This window comes from Lepidochelys kempii, chromosome 6 (assembly GCF_965140265.1).
Source record: "Lepidochelys kempii isolate rLepKem1 chromosome 6, rLepKem1.hap2, whole genome shotgun sequence".
Lineage (NCBI taxonomy): Eukaryota > Metazoa > Chordata > Testudines > Cheloniidae > Lepidochelys > Lepidochelys kempii.
In genome coordinates this window covers 110,393,968-110,412,906 of record NC_133261.1, presented here as the reverse complement: position 1 = coordinate 110,412,906, position 18,939 = coordinate 110,393,968, and the positions used below count along the sequence as shown (strand labels likewise).

Sequence of the window (18,939 nt, the reverse complement as noted above, 5' to 3'; positions counted from 1 at the left end):
GTGCAAGTGTTGGGAGGATTGTTCATTGTTCTTAAGATCCAAGGGTCTGGGTCTGTAGTCACCTAGGCGAATTGGTGAGGCTTTTTACCAAACCTTGTCCAGGAAGTAGGGTGCAAGGTTTTGGGAAGTATTTTGGGGGGAAGGACGCGTCCAAACAGCTCTTCCCCAGTAACCAGTATTAGTTTGGTGGTGGTAGCGGCCATTCCAAGGATAACGGGGGTAATATTTTGTACCTTGGGGAAGTTTTGACCTAAGCTGGTAAAGATAAGCTTAGGAGGTTTTTCATGCAGGTCCCCACATCTGTACCCTAGAGTTCAGAGTGGGGGAGGAACCTTGACATGGTGGCACAGTGGTGGGATTAACCTGAAATCATTTTGAGATCCAGTTGAGATTTTTTGAACTAGAAATACAGATTTTAAAAAGGAATTTTTAGGAAGTCCAGAAGGCAGCTTTGAAACTGAAAGCAGCTTGGTTTCTCTCTGCTTTGTGGCCAAGCAGAGACAAAAGGGGATTATCTTGTGAATTGCAGATTTTCTTTGCCTGGAGGCAGGGTACTTAACTCCTGCAGGGAAATTCACAGTCTTCCAACCCAGAGGTTTTTTTTTTTTTTTTTTTCTTTTCTTCCTAAAAGTAAATAGGGGGTGTGTGCTCTACCCATTTGCCTGGAGACAAAAGTGGCAGGGTTTTTTTTTTAGGATTTTGATTTTTTTTTTTTTTTTGTTTTACAAGGAGCACAGGTTTGAAAAGAAATTTTTTTCTTCTTTGGGCTGGGTAAGCAGGTTTCCAAGTAGTTGGAGGTTTTTTGCTTTAATTTGGGCCCAGAGCAGAGACAAGGGAATTGTCTTTTTCTGTAGGCTGACAATCACTATCAGAGAATAGGTATTCTATTCCAGCACAGCAAAATTTTACAGCCAAGTTTTGTTTGTTTATTTCTAAACCTCGGGTGTAAAGTTAGTTAAAAACAGAGAGGTTAGAATGGCCAAATCCTCAGCTCGACTACAGCTGGAATTAGCCAAATTTCAGGCTGAGGAAAAACAAAGGGAACATGAAAGACAGATAGAACTCATGCAGCTGAAGAAGGAACAAGAAAGGGAGGCAGAACAACACCAAGAGGCTGCCCACAAGAGGGAAATGGAGGCAAGGAAGCATGTGGAGGAGGAGAGGGAAAAAGAGAGGAAGCATGTGGAGGAGGAGAAGGAAAAAGAGAGGAAGCATGTGGAGGAGGAGAGGGAAAAAGAGAGGAAGCATGTGGAGGAGATGGAGAGGATAAAGGCCCAGCAGAATATACCAACAAACCCTAGCAATCCTTCTCCAGGTACCACTTCCCATCCCAGAAAGTTCCCCACCTACAAGGCAGGTGATGATACTGAGGCCTTCTTAGAAAACTTCGAAAGGGCCTGCCTTGGGTACAACATCTCTACTGACCAATACATGGTAGAGCTGAGGCCGCAGCTCAGTGGACCCTTAGCTGAGGTGGCAGCTGAAATGCCTAAAGAACACATGAACAAGTATGAACTGTTTAAATCCAAGGCGAGAGTCAGAATGGGGATAACACCCGAGCAGTCTCGTCGGAGGTTCAGAGCCCTAAGGTGGAAACCAGACATGTCATTTACCCGACATGCCTACCACATTGTAAAACATTGGGATGCCTGGATATCAGGAGCAAGTGTTGAATCTCCAGTAAATTTGCCCTTCCTAATGCAAATGGAACAATTCTTAGAGGGTGTTCCTGAGGAAATAGAAAGATACATCCTAGATGGGAAACCCAAAACTGTAATTGAGGCAGGAGAGATTGGAGCCAGATGGGTGGAGGTGGCAGAGAAGAAGAAAACTGGTCGCAGTTGGAGCGGAGACCAGAAGGGACCACCCCAGACCACACCCTATTACCGGGGGCCGCCCAAAGCCCCACCTACCTCCCAAAGAACCCTCCAGACCCCTTATCGTCCCACCACCCCGTTCTCCAGCAACCCTCCTCGCCCCAGTGACCCGTCAGCTGGACGATGTTTTAAGTGTAACGAGCTGGGGCATGTAAAGGCCAACTGCCCCAAGAACCCCAACAGATTACAGTTCATTGCACCGGAATCACACCAGAGGTCCACAGGCCCAGATACCTCCCAGATACCCTTGGAGCGGAGGGAAACTGTGAGTGTGGGTGGGAAGAAGGTCACCGCGTGGAGGGACACCGGAGCACAAGTGTCAGCTATCCATGCTTCCTTAGTGGACCCCAATTTAATCAACCCAGAGATCCAAGTGACGATTCAACCCTTCAAGTCCAACTCTTTCAATTTGCCTACAGCCAAGTTGCCTGTCCAGTACAAGGGCTGGTCAGGAATGTGGACTTTTGCAGTCTATGATGATTATCCCATCCCCATGCTGTTGGGGGAAGACTTGGCCAATCATGTGAAGCAGGCCAAGAGGGTGGGAATGGTCACCCGCAACCAGGCTAAACAAGCCGTGAGGCCTAGCTCTGTTCCGGAAACTTCTATCAGGACCCAGTCAGAGGTGATGGACCTGGACCCCAGGCCAATGTCTGCAACAGCAGTAGTGGATCCAGTCCCAGAGACCCAGACGGAACCAGTCCCAGAACCGGAACCAGCCAAACAACCAACACCAGACCCCGTGTCAGCACTGAATCCAGTACTTGCAACCTCAACACCCGAGGGCCCCACCGAACCTGAACTGGCAGCAGCCGATAACCCTACACAAGAGGCTCAGCCGGAGCCTGAATCCCAACATAGTGCACCAGCGGAGAGCGGTTCACAGTCAACAGAAACAGCTCCATCCCCTATATCGCTTCCAGAGGGACCAAGCCTAGGTCCACAATCCCATGAGGAACTGATGTCTCCAGCATCAAGGGAACAGTTCCAGACCGAACAGGAAGCAGATGAAAGCCTCCAGAGAGCTTGGACGGCGGCACGGAGCAACCCACCGCCTCTCAGCTCTTCTAATAGATCCAGGTTTGTTGTAGAAAGAGGACTTTTATACAAGGAAACTCTTTCTGGGGGACACCAGGAAGACTGGCATCCTCAGAGACAGTTGGTAGTTCCAACTAAATACCGGGCCAAGCTCTTGAGCTTAGCCCATGATCACCCTAGTGGCCATGCTGGGGTGAACAGGACCAAAGACCGTTTGGGGGGGTCATTCCACTGGGAGGGAATGGGCAAGGATGTTTCTACCTATGTCCAGTCTTGTGAGGTGTGCCAAAGAGTGGGAAAACCCCAAGACCAGGTCAAAGCTCCTCTCCAGCCACTCCCCATCATTAAAGTTCCATTTCAGCGAGTAGCTGTGGATATTCTGGGTCCTTTTCCGAAAAAGACACCCAGAGGAAAGCAGTACATACTGACTTTCATGGATTTTGCCACCCGATGGCCGGAAGCAGTAGCTCTAAGCAACACCAGGGCTAAAAGTGTGTGTCAGGCACTAGCAGACATTTTTGCCAGGGTAGGTTGGCCCTCCGACATCCTCACAGATGCAGGGACTAATTTCCTGGCAGGAACTATGAAAAACCTTTGGGAAGCTCATGGGGTAAATCACTTGGTTGCCACTCCTTACCATCATCAAACAAATGGCATGGTGGAGAAGTTTAATGGAACTTTGGGGGCCATGATACGTAAATTCGTAAATGAGCACTCCAATGATTGGGACCTAGTATTGCAGCAGTTGCTCTTTGCCTACAGAGCTGTACCACATCCCAGTTTAGGGTTTTCCCCATTTGAACTTGTATATGGCCGTGAGGTTAAGGGGCCATTGCAGTTGGTGAAGCAGCAATGGGAGGGATTTACACCTTCTCCAGGAACTAACATTCTGGACTTTGTAACCAACCTACAAACCACCCTCCGAACCTCTTTAGCCCTTGCTAGAGAAAACTTACAGGATGCTCAAAAAGAGCAAAAAGCCTGGTATGATAAACATGCCAGAGAGCGTTCCTTCAAAGTAGGAGACCAGGTCATGGTCTTAAAGGCGCTCCAGGCCCATAAAATGGAAGCATCGTGGGAAGGGCCATTCGTGGTCCAGGAGCGCCTGGGAGCTGTTAATTATCTCATAGCATTCCCCACCTCCAACCGAAAGCCTAAGGTGTATCATATTAATTCTCTAAAGCCCTTTTATTCCAGAGAATTAAAGGTTTGTCAGTTTACAGCCCAGGGAGGAGACGACGCTGAGTGGCCTGAAGGTGTCTACTACGAAGGGAAATGTGCTGGTGGTGTGGAAGAGGTGAACCTCTCCATGACCCTTGGGCGTATGCAGCGACAGCAGATCCAGGAGCTGTGCACTAGCTACGCGCCAACGTTCTCAGCCACCCCAGGACTGACTGAACGGGCATACCACTCCATTGACACAGGTAATGCTCACCCAATTAGGGTCCAACCTTACCGGGTGTCTCCTCAAGCTAAAACTGCTATAGAACGGGAGATCCAGGATATGTTACAAATGGGTGTAATCCGCCCCTCTGAAAGTGCATGGGCATCTCCAGTGGTTCTAGTTCCCAAACCAGATGGGGAAATACGTTTTTGCGTGGACTACCGTAAGCTAAATGCTGTAACTCGCCCAGACAACTATCCAATGCCACGCACTGATGAACTATTAGAGAAACTGGGACGGACCCAGTTCATCTCTACCTTGGACTTAACCAAGGGGTACTGGCAGGTACCGCTAGATGAATCTGCCAAGGAAAGGTCAGCCTTCATCACACATCTCGGGCTGTATGAATTTAATGTACTCCCTTTCGGGCTGCGAAATGCACCCGCCACTTTCCAAAGACTTGTAGATGGTCTCCTAGCGGGATTAGGAGAATATGCAGTCGCCTACCTTGACGATGTGGCCATATTTTCGGATTCCTGGGCAGACCACCTGGAACATCTACAAAAAGTCCTTGAGCGCATAAGGGAGGCAGGACTAACTGTTAAGGCTAAGAAGTGTCAAATAGGCCTAAACAGAGTGACTTACCTTGGACACCAGGTGGGTCAAGGAACTATCAGCCCCCTACAGGCCAAAGTGGATGCTATCCAAAAGTGGCCTGTCCCAAAGTCAAAGAAACAGGTTCAATCCTTCTTAGGCTTGGCCGGTTATTACAGACGATTTGTACCGCACTACAGCCAAATCGCTGCCCCACTGACAGACCTAACCAAAAAGAAACAGCCAAATGCTGTTCAGTGGACCGGAAAGTGTCAGAAGGCCTTTAACAAGCTTAAAGCGACACTCATGTCTGACCCTGTACTAAGGGCCCCAGACTTTGACAAACCGTTCCTAGTAACCACAGATGCATCCGAGCGTGGTGTGGGAGCAGTTTTAATGCAGAAAGGACCTGATCAAGAATTCCACCCTGTAGTGTTTCTCAGCAAAAAACTGTCTGAGAGGGAAAGCAACTGGTCAGTCACTGAAAAAGAATGTTATGCCATTGTCTACGCTCTGGAAAAGCTACGCCCATATGTTTGGGGACGGCGTTTCCACCTGCAAACCGACCATGCTGCACTAAAGTGGCTTCACACCGTCAAAGAAACTAACAAAAAACTTCTTCGGTGGAGTTTAGCTCTCCAAGATTTTGATTTCGACATCCAACACATCTCAGGAGCTTCTAACAAAGTGGCTGATGCACTCTCCCGTGAAAGTTTCCCAGAATCAACTGGTTAAAATCGTCCTTGAGATGTGGAAAATATTGTTAGTCTTTATGTACTTGGTAGTATATTTAGAGATGCATGTGTCTTATTAACTCTGTTTTCCTAGAGCTCCAGGAAGAAATCCCAGCCAGTGTTTCACCCTAGCTGAGATTTGGGGGGCGTGTCATAAATATAAAGGGAAGGGTAAAACCCTTTGAAATCCCTCCTGGCCAGGGGAAAGCTCCTCTCACCTGTAAAGGGTTAAGAAGCTAAAGGTAACCTCGCTGGCACCTGACCAAAATGACCAATGAGGAGACAAGATACTTTCAAAAGCTGGGAGGAGGGAGAGAAACAAAGGGTTTGTGTCTCTGTCTGTAGTCGTCTTGGCCGGGGACAGAACAGGAATGGAGTCTTAGAACTTTTAGTAAGTAATCTAGCTAGGTATGTGTTAGATTATGATTTCTTTAAATGGCTGAGAAAAGAATTGTGCTGAATAGAATAACTATTTCTGTCTGTGTATCTTTTTTGTAACTTAAGGTTTTGCCTAGAGGGGTTCTCTATGTTTTTGAATCTAATTACCCTGTAAGATATATACCATCCTGATTTTACAGGGGGGATTTCTTTATTTCTATTTACTTCTATTTTTTATTAAAAGTCTTCTTGTAAAACACTGAATGCTTTTTCATTGTTCTCAGATCCAAGGGTTTGGGTCTGTGGTCACCTATGCAAATTGGTGAGGCTTTTTATCCAACATTTCCCAGGAAAGGGGGAGTGCAAGTGTTGGGAGGATTGTTCATTGTTCTTAAGATCCAAGGGTCTGGGTCTGTAGTCACCTAGGCGAATTGGTGAGGCTTTTTACCAAACCTTGTCCAGGAAGTAGGGTGCAAGGTTTTGGGAAGTATTTTGGGGGGAAGGACGCGTCCAAACAGCTCTTCCCCAGTAACCAGTATTAGTTTGGTGGTGGTAGCGGCCATTCCAAGGATAACGGGGGTAATATTTTGTACCTTGGGGAAGTTTTGACCTAAGCTGGTAAAGATAAGCTTAGGAGGTTTTTCATGCAGGTCCCCACATCTGTACCCTAGAGTTCAGAGTGGGGGAGGAACCTTGACAACTTCATTGGCAACATCTAGGCCTCTAGATGTTACTGAATAACCCCTACTGGAGCCTCTAGATTCTACTGTAGCAGAAGTAGTAAGTAATAACGAATGAAGCCATTCAGATATTAACCGAGGTTTGCAGGCTACAGGTTCCAGCCAGCAATACGCCATCTTGATCTAAGCAGAGGTAGCCAGTGATTTCATTCTATAACTTCATAGGGCAATGTTGGAGCACATTTTGGGCACTCTTCAAGAGCTACATATGAAGCCCTAGACTAGACTACTCAATGGGAGTTAAGGGCACCCAACACCTTCCAGGATTGAGCCCATAAAGCAATAGTCACATTTGTGTGTTTTACATGTGCAGTGAACAAATACACTACACTGCAAAGAAAGGTGAACAAAAACAAAGGATTAATGCTTAACCAGGAAACACCCCTTGAAAAGGAGCCAAGCTGATTTTAGAATCCCTGCACTGTGATGTGATGCAATGTCAGGGCAGTAATGCTGTGTACAACATAGAACACAAGCCAAATGGCTGCTTTGCAAATCAACATGGCAGAGCTGACCTTAGGCTAAACTGCCCTTGTTGTTTCACCTTTGGCAAGCTTAAAGTGTCACCCCACTGTGACAGTACTGAGGAGGACGAATGATGGGGTATGCCCAAAGTCGAATGATGGGGTATGCCCAAAGTCAGGCTGGTCAACAAAGCTCGTCTGGACACAAGCTGACCTTTATTACCATGGTGTGACAGCAAAGACTGCTTTTAACATTCAACAGGGATTTATCTGCCCCAAATATAGACACACGGGAACATTTCTAGATCTTAAAATAGTCACTAGAGATGGAAGCTCCATCATTCTAGGAGGCAAAGTTGCTGTCACAATTTGGGAGGGTGGGCAGTGACAAGACACACCGTTTTCATGTAGGTTTCTTTACTTAACAAAAACAAATAGATTTTCATTACTGTCATTATGGCCACCATATTTCTCAGCCAATGGTTCTAAATGTCTCACTCCTCTGTTAAATGACACTACATTAATGCAAAGTATTTTTTGATATTACAGCTGACCTAATGGCTAACTTCTGGTTAATACATGAACTGCAAGTGACCTCAAAGGAAATCTGGCTCAGTAACAATGGAGCCTTAACAAGGGGACATTTATAGCGGCCAGTCCTGTTGTTTTGAAAGCAGATTTAGTTGTCTTAATGTATTGTATAAGCCCTTTCAGGGAGCAGGGAAATTACACAGATCTGTTTCCTGGAGGTTTGTTGGATCATATTAAAGAAGTTCTGTATTAAAATCACAAATGAGTTTGATTCCCCAGAGTTTAAATTCCAGGGTATTACTAATTAAGAGGTCTCTTGGTTTTTGGTACTGTTTCTCTCCCTCTATGTGTGAAACTTGCAAGCTGCTAACTGTGTTAGTACATTCTAAGACAGAGTCTATTCTCAAAGCAATTCACAGAGAGAGAGACTCAAAGCAATACTCTAACAACAGAAACAGCACCCAGAGACTCCCCACCCTTTTGTTGTATTAACAATTGTGATTAAAATAGAGATAGAGGATGTATGTGGATGGATGCTTGGTGTGGATAATAACTGAATGATCAGGGAGGTGCCAGCCTAAGAATCCAGTGTCCATCGGCTGAAGAAGGAGTCAAGTGGAAATAACCAGAGGACCCCCGGAGGGCAGACTGGAATCCACCCAACAGCCTCAAGAATGGGAGAACCAAAGAACAAGATAACATCTTGGAGCCGTCAGGAATGTGCTATCTGCTGATTGATTCAGCAACAGCATGATGAAGCAATTCCCATAGACTGGCATAGAAAGAAATTCCTATAAAAATGGACTCTAGAAAGTGAGAACTTTGGGGTCTGATTCTGCAAACCAACTTCCAGGAGCATCAGATGAGCATCTGACAGGCCCTGCTCCCTCCTCATGTCCAGGCCACCTGGCCAGTGGCTTGGCATGAGCAACTCTAAGGCTGGTAACTATGATAACAACCTTGCAGAACCTGTGTGTGTGGGTGTGTATGTGTGTGTGTGTGTTTGTATGAATGAATGTGTGAATAAATAGGAGATTGAATGGAATGTTATAGCTATAACTAACTGCTTACTATGATTCTTTCTGTATTCACAATAAATGTGGTATTTTGCCTTTTTCCCTTTAATAAGATCCTGCTGGTTTTTATTTTATTGGTACAACAGGTTCACCAATTAAAAGGTGTTTGTAATTTAGCTCTTTCACAAAGTTAGTGTTGGGTGCTGTAGTGTTTGCACAAGACACTTTTCACCTGAAATAACAAGGTCGTCTTGGTAACTGACTAGCCCTACTACATGGTGAAGTAAACAGCATCTGTTTGACTGAGTCACCAAGGTTCCCAACAGCTAATCCTGTAGTGCAGCGAATCCTGTAGTGCATTGTAGACAATACTGGACAAGATTTACATGATCCTTGCTCACTTACCAAAAAAAACAAAAAAAAACTATTTTAATTGCTATGCACGGTCCATCCACACTCTCCATCAAATCTGTGCAGTGGGAAAGCTCAATAGGCGGTAACAAATAGGTCAGAAAACACCTTTTTGTATGTAAAAGCTACAGTAAAGTACATTGTGGGAAGGGGAAGGAATATCTAGAGCAGTAAAGAAAAATACACAGGCAAAAGATGGAGTTTAGGGGGAAAAAAGGAGCTTATTCAGTCTAGGTAGCAGAGTGTGCACAGAATGAAAACATGCCCCAGCCAGCCTGGCTTTCCTGCTCACTGACAGAGCCTCCAGCCTTGGCCTCTTGCAAATGTATCCATGGCAGATCACTAAACTGGGGAGAAGGGTTTCCTGGAAAGCAAGGGCATGGCAGTGAGTATGTTACTGTGCCCTTCTGCTGTGCAGACCTCACTCACACCCAGTGTTCCCTCCATGCAGGAGCATGTCCTCAATCAAGGGCAGGATTTGGCTTTATGTGAGTTGCAAGCTTCTCAGTGGTTTAAGGTGGCACTTGTGGCTACTGGAAGACCTTTTAAGAAAGGGATCTTTGTGTGTGGCAGAGCTAAAACGTAGTCTTCTGGCTGCTCCACTGCGTTCAAGAAGGAAGAACTCCCTGCTGCTTTGTGATACATTCTTGGCTCACAGGCAGAGACCAGTGAATTCCTGCCTTCCTTTTGGATTTGGGTTAATATTGGGTATATTTAGCATCTTGATAGGGATTAATCAGCCTTGTCACACATAAAAATATGCCGAATGAAAAAACAGACACATAGACCCTCTTACAGGGCTGTTACTACTACATGTCCCTCTGGATAAAACAGCTTGAGGGACTGACAGAGGAAGTGGCCTGCAAATGTTACGGAGCTAGGGATATACAAGAGACAGCTCTGCATAACACCACCTCCACCCCCCAACAGTCCCTCATGCTGTTCCAAGGCCATGGAACATTCATAAACTCTCTCCTGTTTCGCTCCTCTGAGTAACAGCAGCAATGGCAAATACATTGTAAATTAAGCTGAAGTTTAGGTACATATTGTGTTGGTCCTTGACTCCTTCTGCCCTGGGCTAGAATAAGACATAGACACTATTAGTCTGAGAGCTCTTGGCGTTCTGTAATTACATCATAATCTATGCTTTTGTTTTTTAAAAAAAGTATTTTCTAGCCGTCAGGGTTGGTAAGAAAAGCTTGAAAATATTCCCTGACATATAACCAATGCAGTCAGGGCCGGTGCAACCACTAGGCAAACTAGGTGGTTGCCTAGGGCACCAAGTGGTTGGGGGTGCCAAAAAGCGGTGCCCCGGCTCGGCAGGGAGGAGCTGCCTTCTGGAGGCACCGGAGAGCCAGAGTGTCCCGCTTGCGGCGGCGGCAAGCCCCAGCCATGGAGGAGCCAGCGCAGCGCAGGGCGCAGCAGCCCTGCAAAGGCGCCGCCCCTCCTGACCAGGCTGCGGCCTGGCATCCGTCCCTACCCCCCGGGGGCTCCTGCAGGCTGCAGCGGATGCGCCCCCAGGCTCCCCCCTCGCCTAGGGTTACCATATTTCAACAATCAAAAAAAGAGGATGGGGGGAGAGCCCCGCCCTAGACCTGCCCCCATTCACTCCCTCCCACTTCCCACCCCCTAACTGCCTCTCCCAGAACCCCCAACTTCCCCCCCCCCGCTCCTTGTCGCCTGACTTCCCACTCCTGGGACCCCTGCCCCTAACTGCCCCCCAGAACGCCACCTCCTACCTAAGCCTCCCTGTTCCTTGTCCCCTGACTGCCCCCTCCTGAGACTCCCCCCCACCCTAACTTCCCCCCTAGGATCCTACCCCCTACCTGTCCCCGGACCGCCCCAACCCTTACCCACACCCCCGCCCCCAGACAGACCCCCGGGACTCCCACGCCCCATCCAACCACTCCCCGCCACCTGACAGGACCCCCAGAACTCCCAACCCATCTCACCCCCCCCCGGCTCCCTGACTGCCCCCCGGCCGGGACCCCCCTTACCATGCCCATGCCGGTCAGATGCTGGCTCCACGTGGAGGCAAAACACGCTGCCCGGCTGCCGCACGCACAGCCCCTCCCGCGCAGGGTGCTGAGGCAGCGGGACGGGCAGCGGCAGCAGTGGCTCACACGCCCAGGAGCCGCAGAACCCGAGTGTGGTGAGGAGGGAGCCGGGGGACGGGCCTGCAAATCTGAGCAAGGCCGGGAGCTTTTCCTCAATGCCAGAGTGACTGCTGCCCTGGCCACAAGCCCCAAAGTCTACCAAATTCCAGGTGTGCTTTTTATTCTCCTGAGAAGGGATTATGCACCTAAGGCATGAAGCTTTTACCCATCGGAGGTGTCCAGTCAAGTTTATCAAAGGCTGTGGAAAGCTGCAATGCTGTGAACTACTGTCACTTTCTATAAATAGCCCTGGACAGCGATAGCAGGAGCTGGCTGTACTGTTTACACCCGGGGTCTCAAACACGCAGCCCTCGGGGTTATTTTCTGCCGCCTGCCAGCTCCCCGCGATCCCCCTGCCTCCCCAGTGTTTACCTAGAGCGGCTCCAACCCAGCTGCCTGCCTGCCCTGCCCCCGCGCCGCTCCAGGAAGCGGCTGGGACCTGGGGAAACGGGGGGCCCAGGGGTCTGCGTGTTGCCCTGGCTGCTCCTCCAGGTGCCTCCCCCGAAGCTCCCATTGGCCACGGTTCCCCGTTCCCGGGCCGGACCTGCCCCCCAAATCCCTCCTGCAGCTGAACCCCCTGCCCTGAGCCCCCTGCTACATCCTGCCCCCCTGCCCTAAGCCCCCTGCCGCACCCCTCCTGCGCCCCAACCCCCTGCCCTGAGCCCCCTGCCGCATCCCACACCCCTCCTGCACCCCGACCCCCTGCCCTGAGCCCCCTGCCACACCCTGCACCCCCCCGCACCCCCTGGGGGCATGGAGGGGGCGGAGTTGGGGTGTGGATTTCGGGGAAGGGGTTGGAATGGGGGCAGGGACAGGAAGAGGCAGGGCAGGGGCGGGGCCTCATGGAAGGGGTGGAGTGGGGGTGGAGCCAGAGCAGCAGTGGCGGGGAGGACATGGTCAGTGGTGCGGCCCTCAGGCCAATGTACTTGTCCTCATGTGACCCTCATGGTCATTTGAGTTTGAGACCCCTGGTTTACACAGCAGAACCAAACAAGAGCAGCTCTGTATAGAACACAGAAGGGAGGCAGAACCTATAAAAATATTCTGTTCAGTAAGGTGGTGCCTGGCTGCTGTAAATTGGATAGAAGATAAAGAGTGAAATCAAGTTAAGGACCCATCTGGGTTTTAATAATACCTAGCTCTTTTATAGAGCTTTTCATCAGTAGATCTCAAAGCGCATTACAAAGGAGACCAGTATCACTATGCTCATTTTACATATGGGGAAACTGAGTAACAGAGCAGTGAAGTGACTTGCCTAATATCACCCAGTGGCCAAGCCAGGAACAGAACGCAGGTCTTCTGAGTTCCTGTCTTTGTGCCCAATTTGGCTGGTTTTTTGGTTTTTTTGTTTGGGGTTTTTTTTGGATGTACACAGTTATCACAGCAGCTTGTGTTTCCCTGTGCCAGTAGTTCCTGATATGAAACATAGCTGGGGGTCCTGTGAGGATATGGATCGAGAAGAAGCAAACTGTGCAGGTAATCTTCAATGAAAAAATAACATAGTGGAAGACAAATTATAATTATAGTAACACAACTGACTGCAATAGCTATACGTGAAATCCTGGCCTTGCTAGCACGAGGCACATAGAGAAGCAACCACCCTGGCTCATGGGTGCTGGGGAAGGAAGATAAGCTCTGAAGAACTCCTTTTGGCTGCTCTGCAAAGGAGCAGTAGAGCATAGGAATTGCTATACCAGGTCAGACCCCTGGTTCAGCTGATCATCTTTATGGACAATTATAGAGTAACCTGCCCATAAGGGAAGTTTTTCTAACCCTGGGCAGCGTGTGGTTGGTTTATATAGCACCAGCTATTGATGGTAGCAGTTGGCAGGGGAGCCAGGACATGTCCACAGCTGACTGGTCACACTTCCCTGAAGGCTACAGAGCAATGTGGACACAGCTTGCCTTCTGCCTAAGAGAACAGTAGGTTTCTATACCTCAGGCAGAAAAGAGCCCTTTCCGTCATCTCCACCCTGGCCTGGGCACCTGCAATATGCAGGCCAGAAAGCAGAGGTGGACCCGTTATATATGAAGGGATAAGCTTTCTAGCACCTCCAGCCCATGTCCTGATTACTGAAGATCTTTCTGAGTAGTGGACATGTTTACGTTGGTTTCACGTTGCCAACGTGTGGTGTCACAAGTGCAGGTATTGTGCATCCTCTGATTTCTCTCAGGCATGTCTCACACTGCGTCACTGTGCACTCAAAGCTTCCCTTGATTCTGATACATTTAGAAGCAACAGCAGTGGGAGGAGCTGTGCAGTAGGTTGGGTGTGGGTGTGTGTGTGTGTGTGCATGTGCACATGTGAGGAGCTGCACAATAGTTCTGTGCATGTTTGTGCTTGTAGATAACTTATCACCTTGAATATTTTCAACATAGACATCAGCCAGGATTTTAAGGGGGCTGTGACTCTTTGCTATTCTCCAATAGGAGCCAGGCAGTGTTTTCTCCAAAAAGCGAAAACACATCAAGGTCTTAGGAGTGCAGTTAATTAAACAGAAACGCTGTGTCACCATTTAGTTGTTTTGATGCAAATTGTCTGGGTTTGCAACATATTTGGAAATGTGAAAATACACAAGACGAGACTGCTTCAACTCTTTAACATTTGTCAGAATCAAACACAAGCCATACACCAACTGCAAGGCTCAGAGAAAGTCAACCACAAATGTCTGTTCTCCAAGAAATCTCTAATCTGGAAAACACCCTTCAAAGAGATAATGGCATCATCCGCATCAGACTGGTAATGATGGGCATTGGGCCAATCCCTGACGTCCTTGCACAGACAAAATTCCCACTGACTTACATTCAAACTCTCTAGGGTACTGGACAAAATATCTCAGAGGAGCTTGCTTTCTATAGGCATTGCACATCATAGAAAAGCAGCGAGTTTGCCTTAGGTAGCAGCTAGGAGGATTCTGTATGAATAGCAATGTGGTGCATTTAAAATAACCAAAAGTATTTCTGATTACAACCCCAGAGGGATGGCCCACTCCTGCAATGCATCTGCGTAGGGCAGGATCCAACAAGTACTGAGTGCCTTCCATTCCCATTCCCACAGATACACTTACTGCACAGCTGCTGCCCAATGTGGCAGTCAGAACCAAAGCTTAAAGAATCTCTTTCACAGCCTTGCCCCAACTCGTCATTGTCAACCAATGCCCAGGCTCCCCAAACCATCACACAGTCTGAGGTGACTGAGTTCAGAGAAGGGAAGGGAACCACAATGAAGGGACTGAATCCATCTCTCCTGCTCCTGCAGTAATTCCGGATCCCACCCAGGGCTCACTGTACCTCCCAATTATCACATAGATTCATAGATTCATAGATATTTAGGTCAGAAGGGACCATTATGATCATCTAGTCTGACCTCCTGCACAATGCAGGCCACAGAATTTCACCCACCACTCCTAAAAAAGACCTCACACCTATATCTGTGCTATTGAAGTCCTCAAATTGTAGTTTGAAGACCTCAAGGAGCAGAGAATCCTCCAGCAAGTGACCCGTGCCCCATGCTACAGAGGAAGGCGAAAAACCTCCAGGGCCTTCCAATCTGCCCTGGAGGAAAATTCCTTCCCGACCCCAAATATGGCGATCAGCTAAACCCTGAGCATATGGGCAAGATTCATCAGCCAGATACTACAGAAAATTCTTTCCCGGGTAACTTGGATCTTACCCCATCTAAAAACCCATCACAGGCCATTGGGCCTATTTACCATGAATATTTAATTACCAAAACCATGTTATCCCATCATACCATCTCCTCCATAAACTTATCGAGTTTAATCTTAAAGCAAGATAGATCTTTTGCCCCCACTACTTCCCTCGGAAGGCTATTCCAAAACTTCACTCCTCTGATGGTTAGAAACCTTCGTCTAATTTCTAATCTAAATTTCCTAGTGGCCAGTTTATATCCATTTGTTCTTGTGTCCACATTGGTATTGAGTTTAAATAATTCCTCTCCCTCTCTGGTATTTATCCCTCTGATATATTTATAGAGAGCAATCATATCTCCCCTCAACCTTCTTTTAGTTAGGCTAAACAAGCCAAGCTCCCTGAGTCTCCTTTCATAAGACAAGTTTTCCATTCCTCGGATCATCCTAGTAGCCCTTCTCTGTACCTGTTCCAGTTTGAATTCATCCTTCTTAAACATGGGAGACCAGAACTGCACACAGTATTCCAGGTGAGGTCTCACCAGTGCCTTATATAACGGTACTAAAACCTCCTTATCCCTACTGGAAATACCTCTCCTGATGCATCCCAAGACGACATTAGCTTTTTTCACAGCCATATCACATTGGCAGCTCATAGTCAACCTATGATCAACCAATACTCCAAGGTCCTTTTCCTCCTCCGTTACTTCTAGTTGATGCGTCCCTAGCTTATAACTAAAATTCTTGTTATTAATCCCTAAATGCATGACCTTACACTTCTCACTATTAAATTTCATCCTATTCCTATTACTCCAGTTTACAAGGTCATCCAGATCCTCCTGTAGGGTATCCCTGTCCTTCTCTAAATTAGCAATACCTCCCAGCTTTGTATCATCTGCAAACTTTATTAGCACACTCCCACTTTTTGTGCCCAGGTCAGTAATAAAAAGATTAAATAAGATTGGTCCCAAAACTGATCCTTGAGGAACTCCACTGGTAACCTCCCTCCAACTTGACAGTTCACCTTTCAGTAGGACCCGTTGTAGTCTCCCCTTTAACCAATTCCCTATCCACCTTTCAATTTTCCTATTGATGCCCATCTTATCCAATTTAACTAATAATTCCCCATGTGGCACAGTATCAAACGCCTTACTAAAATCTAAATAAATTAGATCCACTGCGTTTCCTTTATCTAAAAAATCTGTTACTCTCTCAAAGAAGGAAATCAGGTTGGTTTGGCACGATCTACCTTTTGTAAAACCATGTTGTATTTTGTCCCATTTACCATTGACTTCAATGTCCTTAACTACCTTCTCCTTCAAAATTTTTTCCAAGACCTTGCATACTACAGATGTCAAACTAACAGGCCTATAATTACTTGGATCACTTTTTTTCCCTTTCTTAAAAATAGGAACTATGTTAGCAATTCTCCAATCATATGGTACAACCCCTGAATTTACAGATTCATTAAAAATTCTTGCTAATGGGCTTGCAATTTCTTGTGCCAATTCTTTTAATATTCTTGGATGAAGATTATCTGGGCCCCCCGATTTAGCCCCATTAAGCTGTTTGAGTTTCGCTTCTACCTCAGATATGGTGATGTCTACCTCCATATCCTCATTCCCATTTATCATGCTACCATTATCCCTAAGATCCTCTTTAGTCTTATTAAAGACTGAGGCAAAGTATTTGTTTAGATATTGGGCCATGCCTAGATTATCCTTGACCTCCACTCCATCCTCAGTTTTTAGCGGTCCCACTTCTTCTTTCTTTGTTTTTTTCCTATTTATATGACTATAGAACCTTTTACTATTGGTTTTAATTCCCTTTGCAAGGTCCAACTCTACTTGACTTTTAGCCTGTCTCACTTTATCCCTACATATTCTGACCTCAATAAGGTAGCTTTCCTTACTGATCCCTCCCTTCTTCCACTCCCTATATGCTTTCTGCTTTTTCTTAATTACCTCTCTAAGATGCTTGCTCATCCAGCTTGGTCTACAACTCCTGCCTATGAATTTTTTCCCCTTTCTTGGGATGCAGGCTTCCGATAGCTTCTGCAGCTTTAATTTAAAATAATCCCAGGCCTCCTCTACCTTTAAACCCATAAATTCTTCAGTCCAATCCACTTCCCTAACTAATTTCCTTAATTTTTGAAAGTCAGCCCTTTTGAAATCAAAAACCCTAGTTGCAGATTTATTTTTGTTAATCCTTCCATTCAATTTGAACTGAATTAGCTCATGATCACTTGAGCCAAGATTATCCCCTACAACCATTTCCTCTATGAGATCCTCATTACTCGCCAAGACCAGATCTAAAATGGCATCCCCTCTAGTCGGTTCAGCAACTACTTGTTGAAGGAATCCATCAGCTATCGCATCTAGGAAAATCTGAGCCCTATTATTATTACTAGCACTCATCCTCCAGTCTATATCTGGGAAGTTAAAGTCTCCCATGATCACACAGTTTCCATTAGTATTTACTTTATTAAAAACATTAAAAAGGGCTCTATCCATATCCAAATTAGATCCAGAGGCAGACCTTAAGTATGTTCTCCTACTTAAAACTCTACATGGGCAATGAGCCTCTCCTGAACTGACCAGCAAAGGGCTGCCAAAGTTCAGGGGATCTGGAAGCCTGGTTGGAATTGTTGGTAGCATATGTCTCAGCCATATGCCAAATTTGTCTGACCCTCGCTAGCAAAGATGACACTACATTTCTCCAGTTCTGATCAATCTTAGCCATTTAGCGCTTTTCTCTTTCAAAATCTCCCAGGTAATTAGACCATACTCTTTGCTGATCACTTGCTGAATTTCATTGTTTAAAACAAAGCAAGCTTTCATATGTACAAGCACTCTGAAAAAATCTAAAACTAAGTGGTGCCTTTTAAAAAAATTGGTAAACAATTTGCTCCCAGATCAACTTCTGCTATGCAACAAGTCTGCGTTGTAATAACCCCTGAAACTGCAAATAAAGATCAACTTAAAGTCATCCAAATGTCACTAATCCAAACCTCCTTGGATAATTGTTGTTAATTGAAACAGTCAGTTCTCCGCACTATTAATTATACTGAAAATGACCTCAGTTCTTCCTACTCTTACTGCCTAGCTGTACTCCTAGGATATCAGATAACTGAGGCTGTACCACACCAGCAGTGTCTGCCAGTATCTGCATTCAATTTGTTCCATCTTCTTGTCTCCTGCTTCCACGTCTGGGTTTTCATGTTGTTTTGCTTAATACTTTTGGAATTAGACTGGGCGTTGCAGAGCAATAACTTTAGCTAACCATATGTTTAACTATATTCATTTAACAGCTCTGTAAGTTTGCTGGTTCTTTAAATTAACAGAATAAGTTTTTAAAAAAAGAGATTTCTCAATAAATCACTGAAAGACCCTCAACTATAGCATTGCCATTTGTGGCATTAGGAGCTGCCTTTAAATTAACAGGAAAAACAGCTTTCATCATACACCATTTTATTTCTTTATTTACCTCCAATGGCTCCAGCAATGAAATCCATCTGCACAAAGTCTGCTGCTTTGACTGCCTGATCAAATGTCGGGATTGTAGAGGAGGCAAGGAGGAAAATTCAGCCTTTCCGTGCACAAGCCAGCTTCAGTCCTTTGGAAATTATATAGTTCGTAATATATTAAGGCTAACCCTGCTAACTCCACCTTCCTCCAGAGGTTATGTACTCTGGGGAAATTTGATGAACTATGCATGTGCAGGGAGAGACAAAGATTGAATTGGTTCCAAGAATATTGTGAATAAATAATCCCATGAAGAGGTGAACCAGAACATTGACCTGAAACCTCTATTCCAGTGCCTTTTACCCTGCAAATCTCTAGGTGACCGGCCTTATAAAACAATGAGGATGTTGAACATGGAGCTGCCACATCATCCCTGTTGTATGAATTAACCGCAGGAGATGGTCTCTTCCATAACTCGCCCAGGTACATCCACACACACACA

General features: G+C 46.4%; 1 protein-coding gene across 3 annotated transcripts in view; it reads right to left on the bottom strand.

The window, feature by feature from the left end:
* The window catches only part of SLC25A47 (solute carrier family 25 member 47), a 28,393-nt gene extending 9,667 nt beyond the window's left edge, over positions 1–18,726 (bottom strand). The window contains exon 1 of one of the 3 annotated variants that reach the window (XM_073349653.1): positions 18,460–18,726. In XM_073349653.1, coding sequence (XP_073205754.1) covers positions 18,460–18,487 — 28 coding nt within the window. In that variant the 5' untranslated portion in view covers positions 18,488–18,726. Of the gene's footprint in view, positions 1–11,164; positions 11,848–18,459 lie in introns of those variants that run through there. The other 2 variants (XM_073349654.1, XM_073349652.1) reach the window with 2 other exon arrangements.
* Between the last annotated feature and the right edge of the window lie 213 nt (positions 18,727–18,939).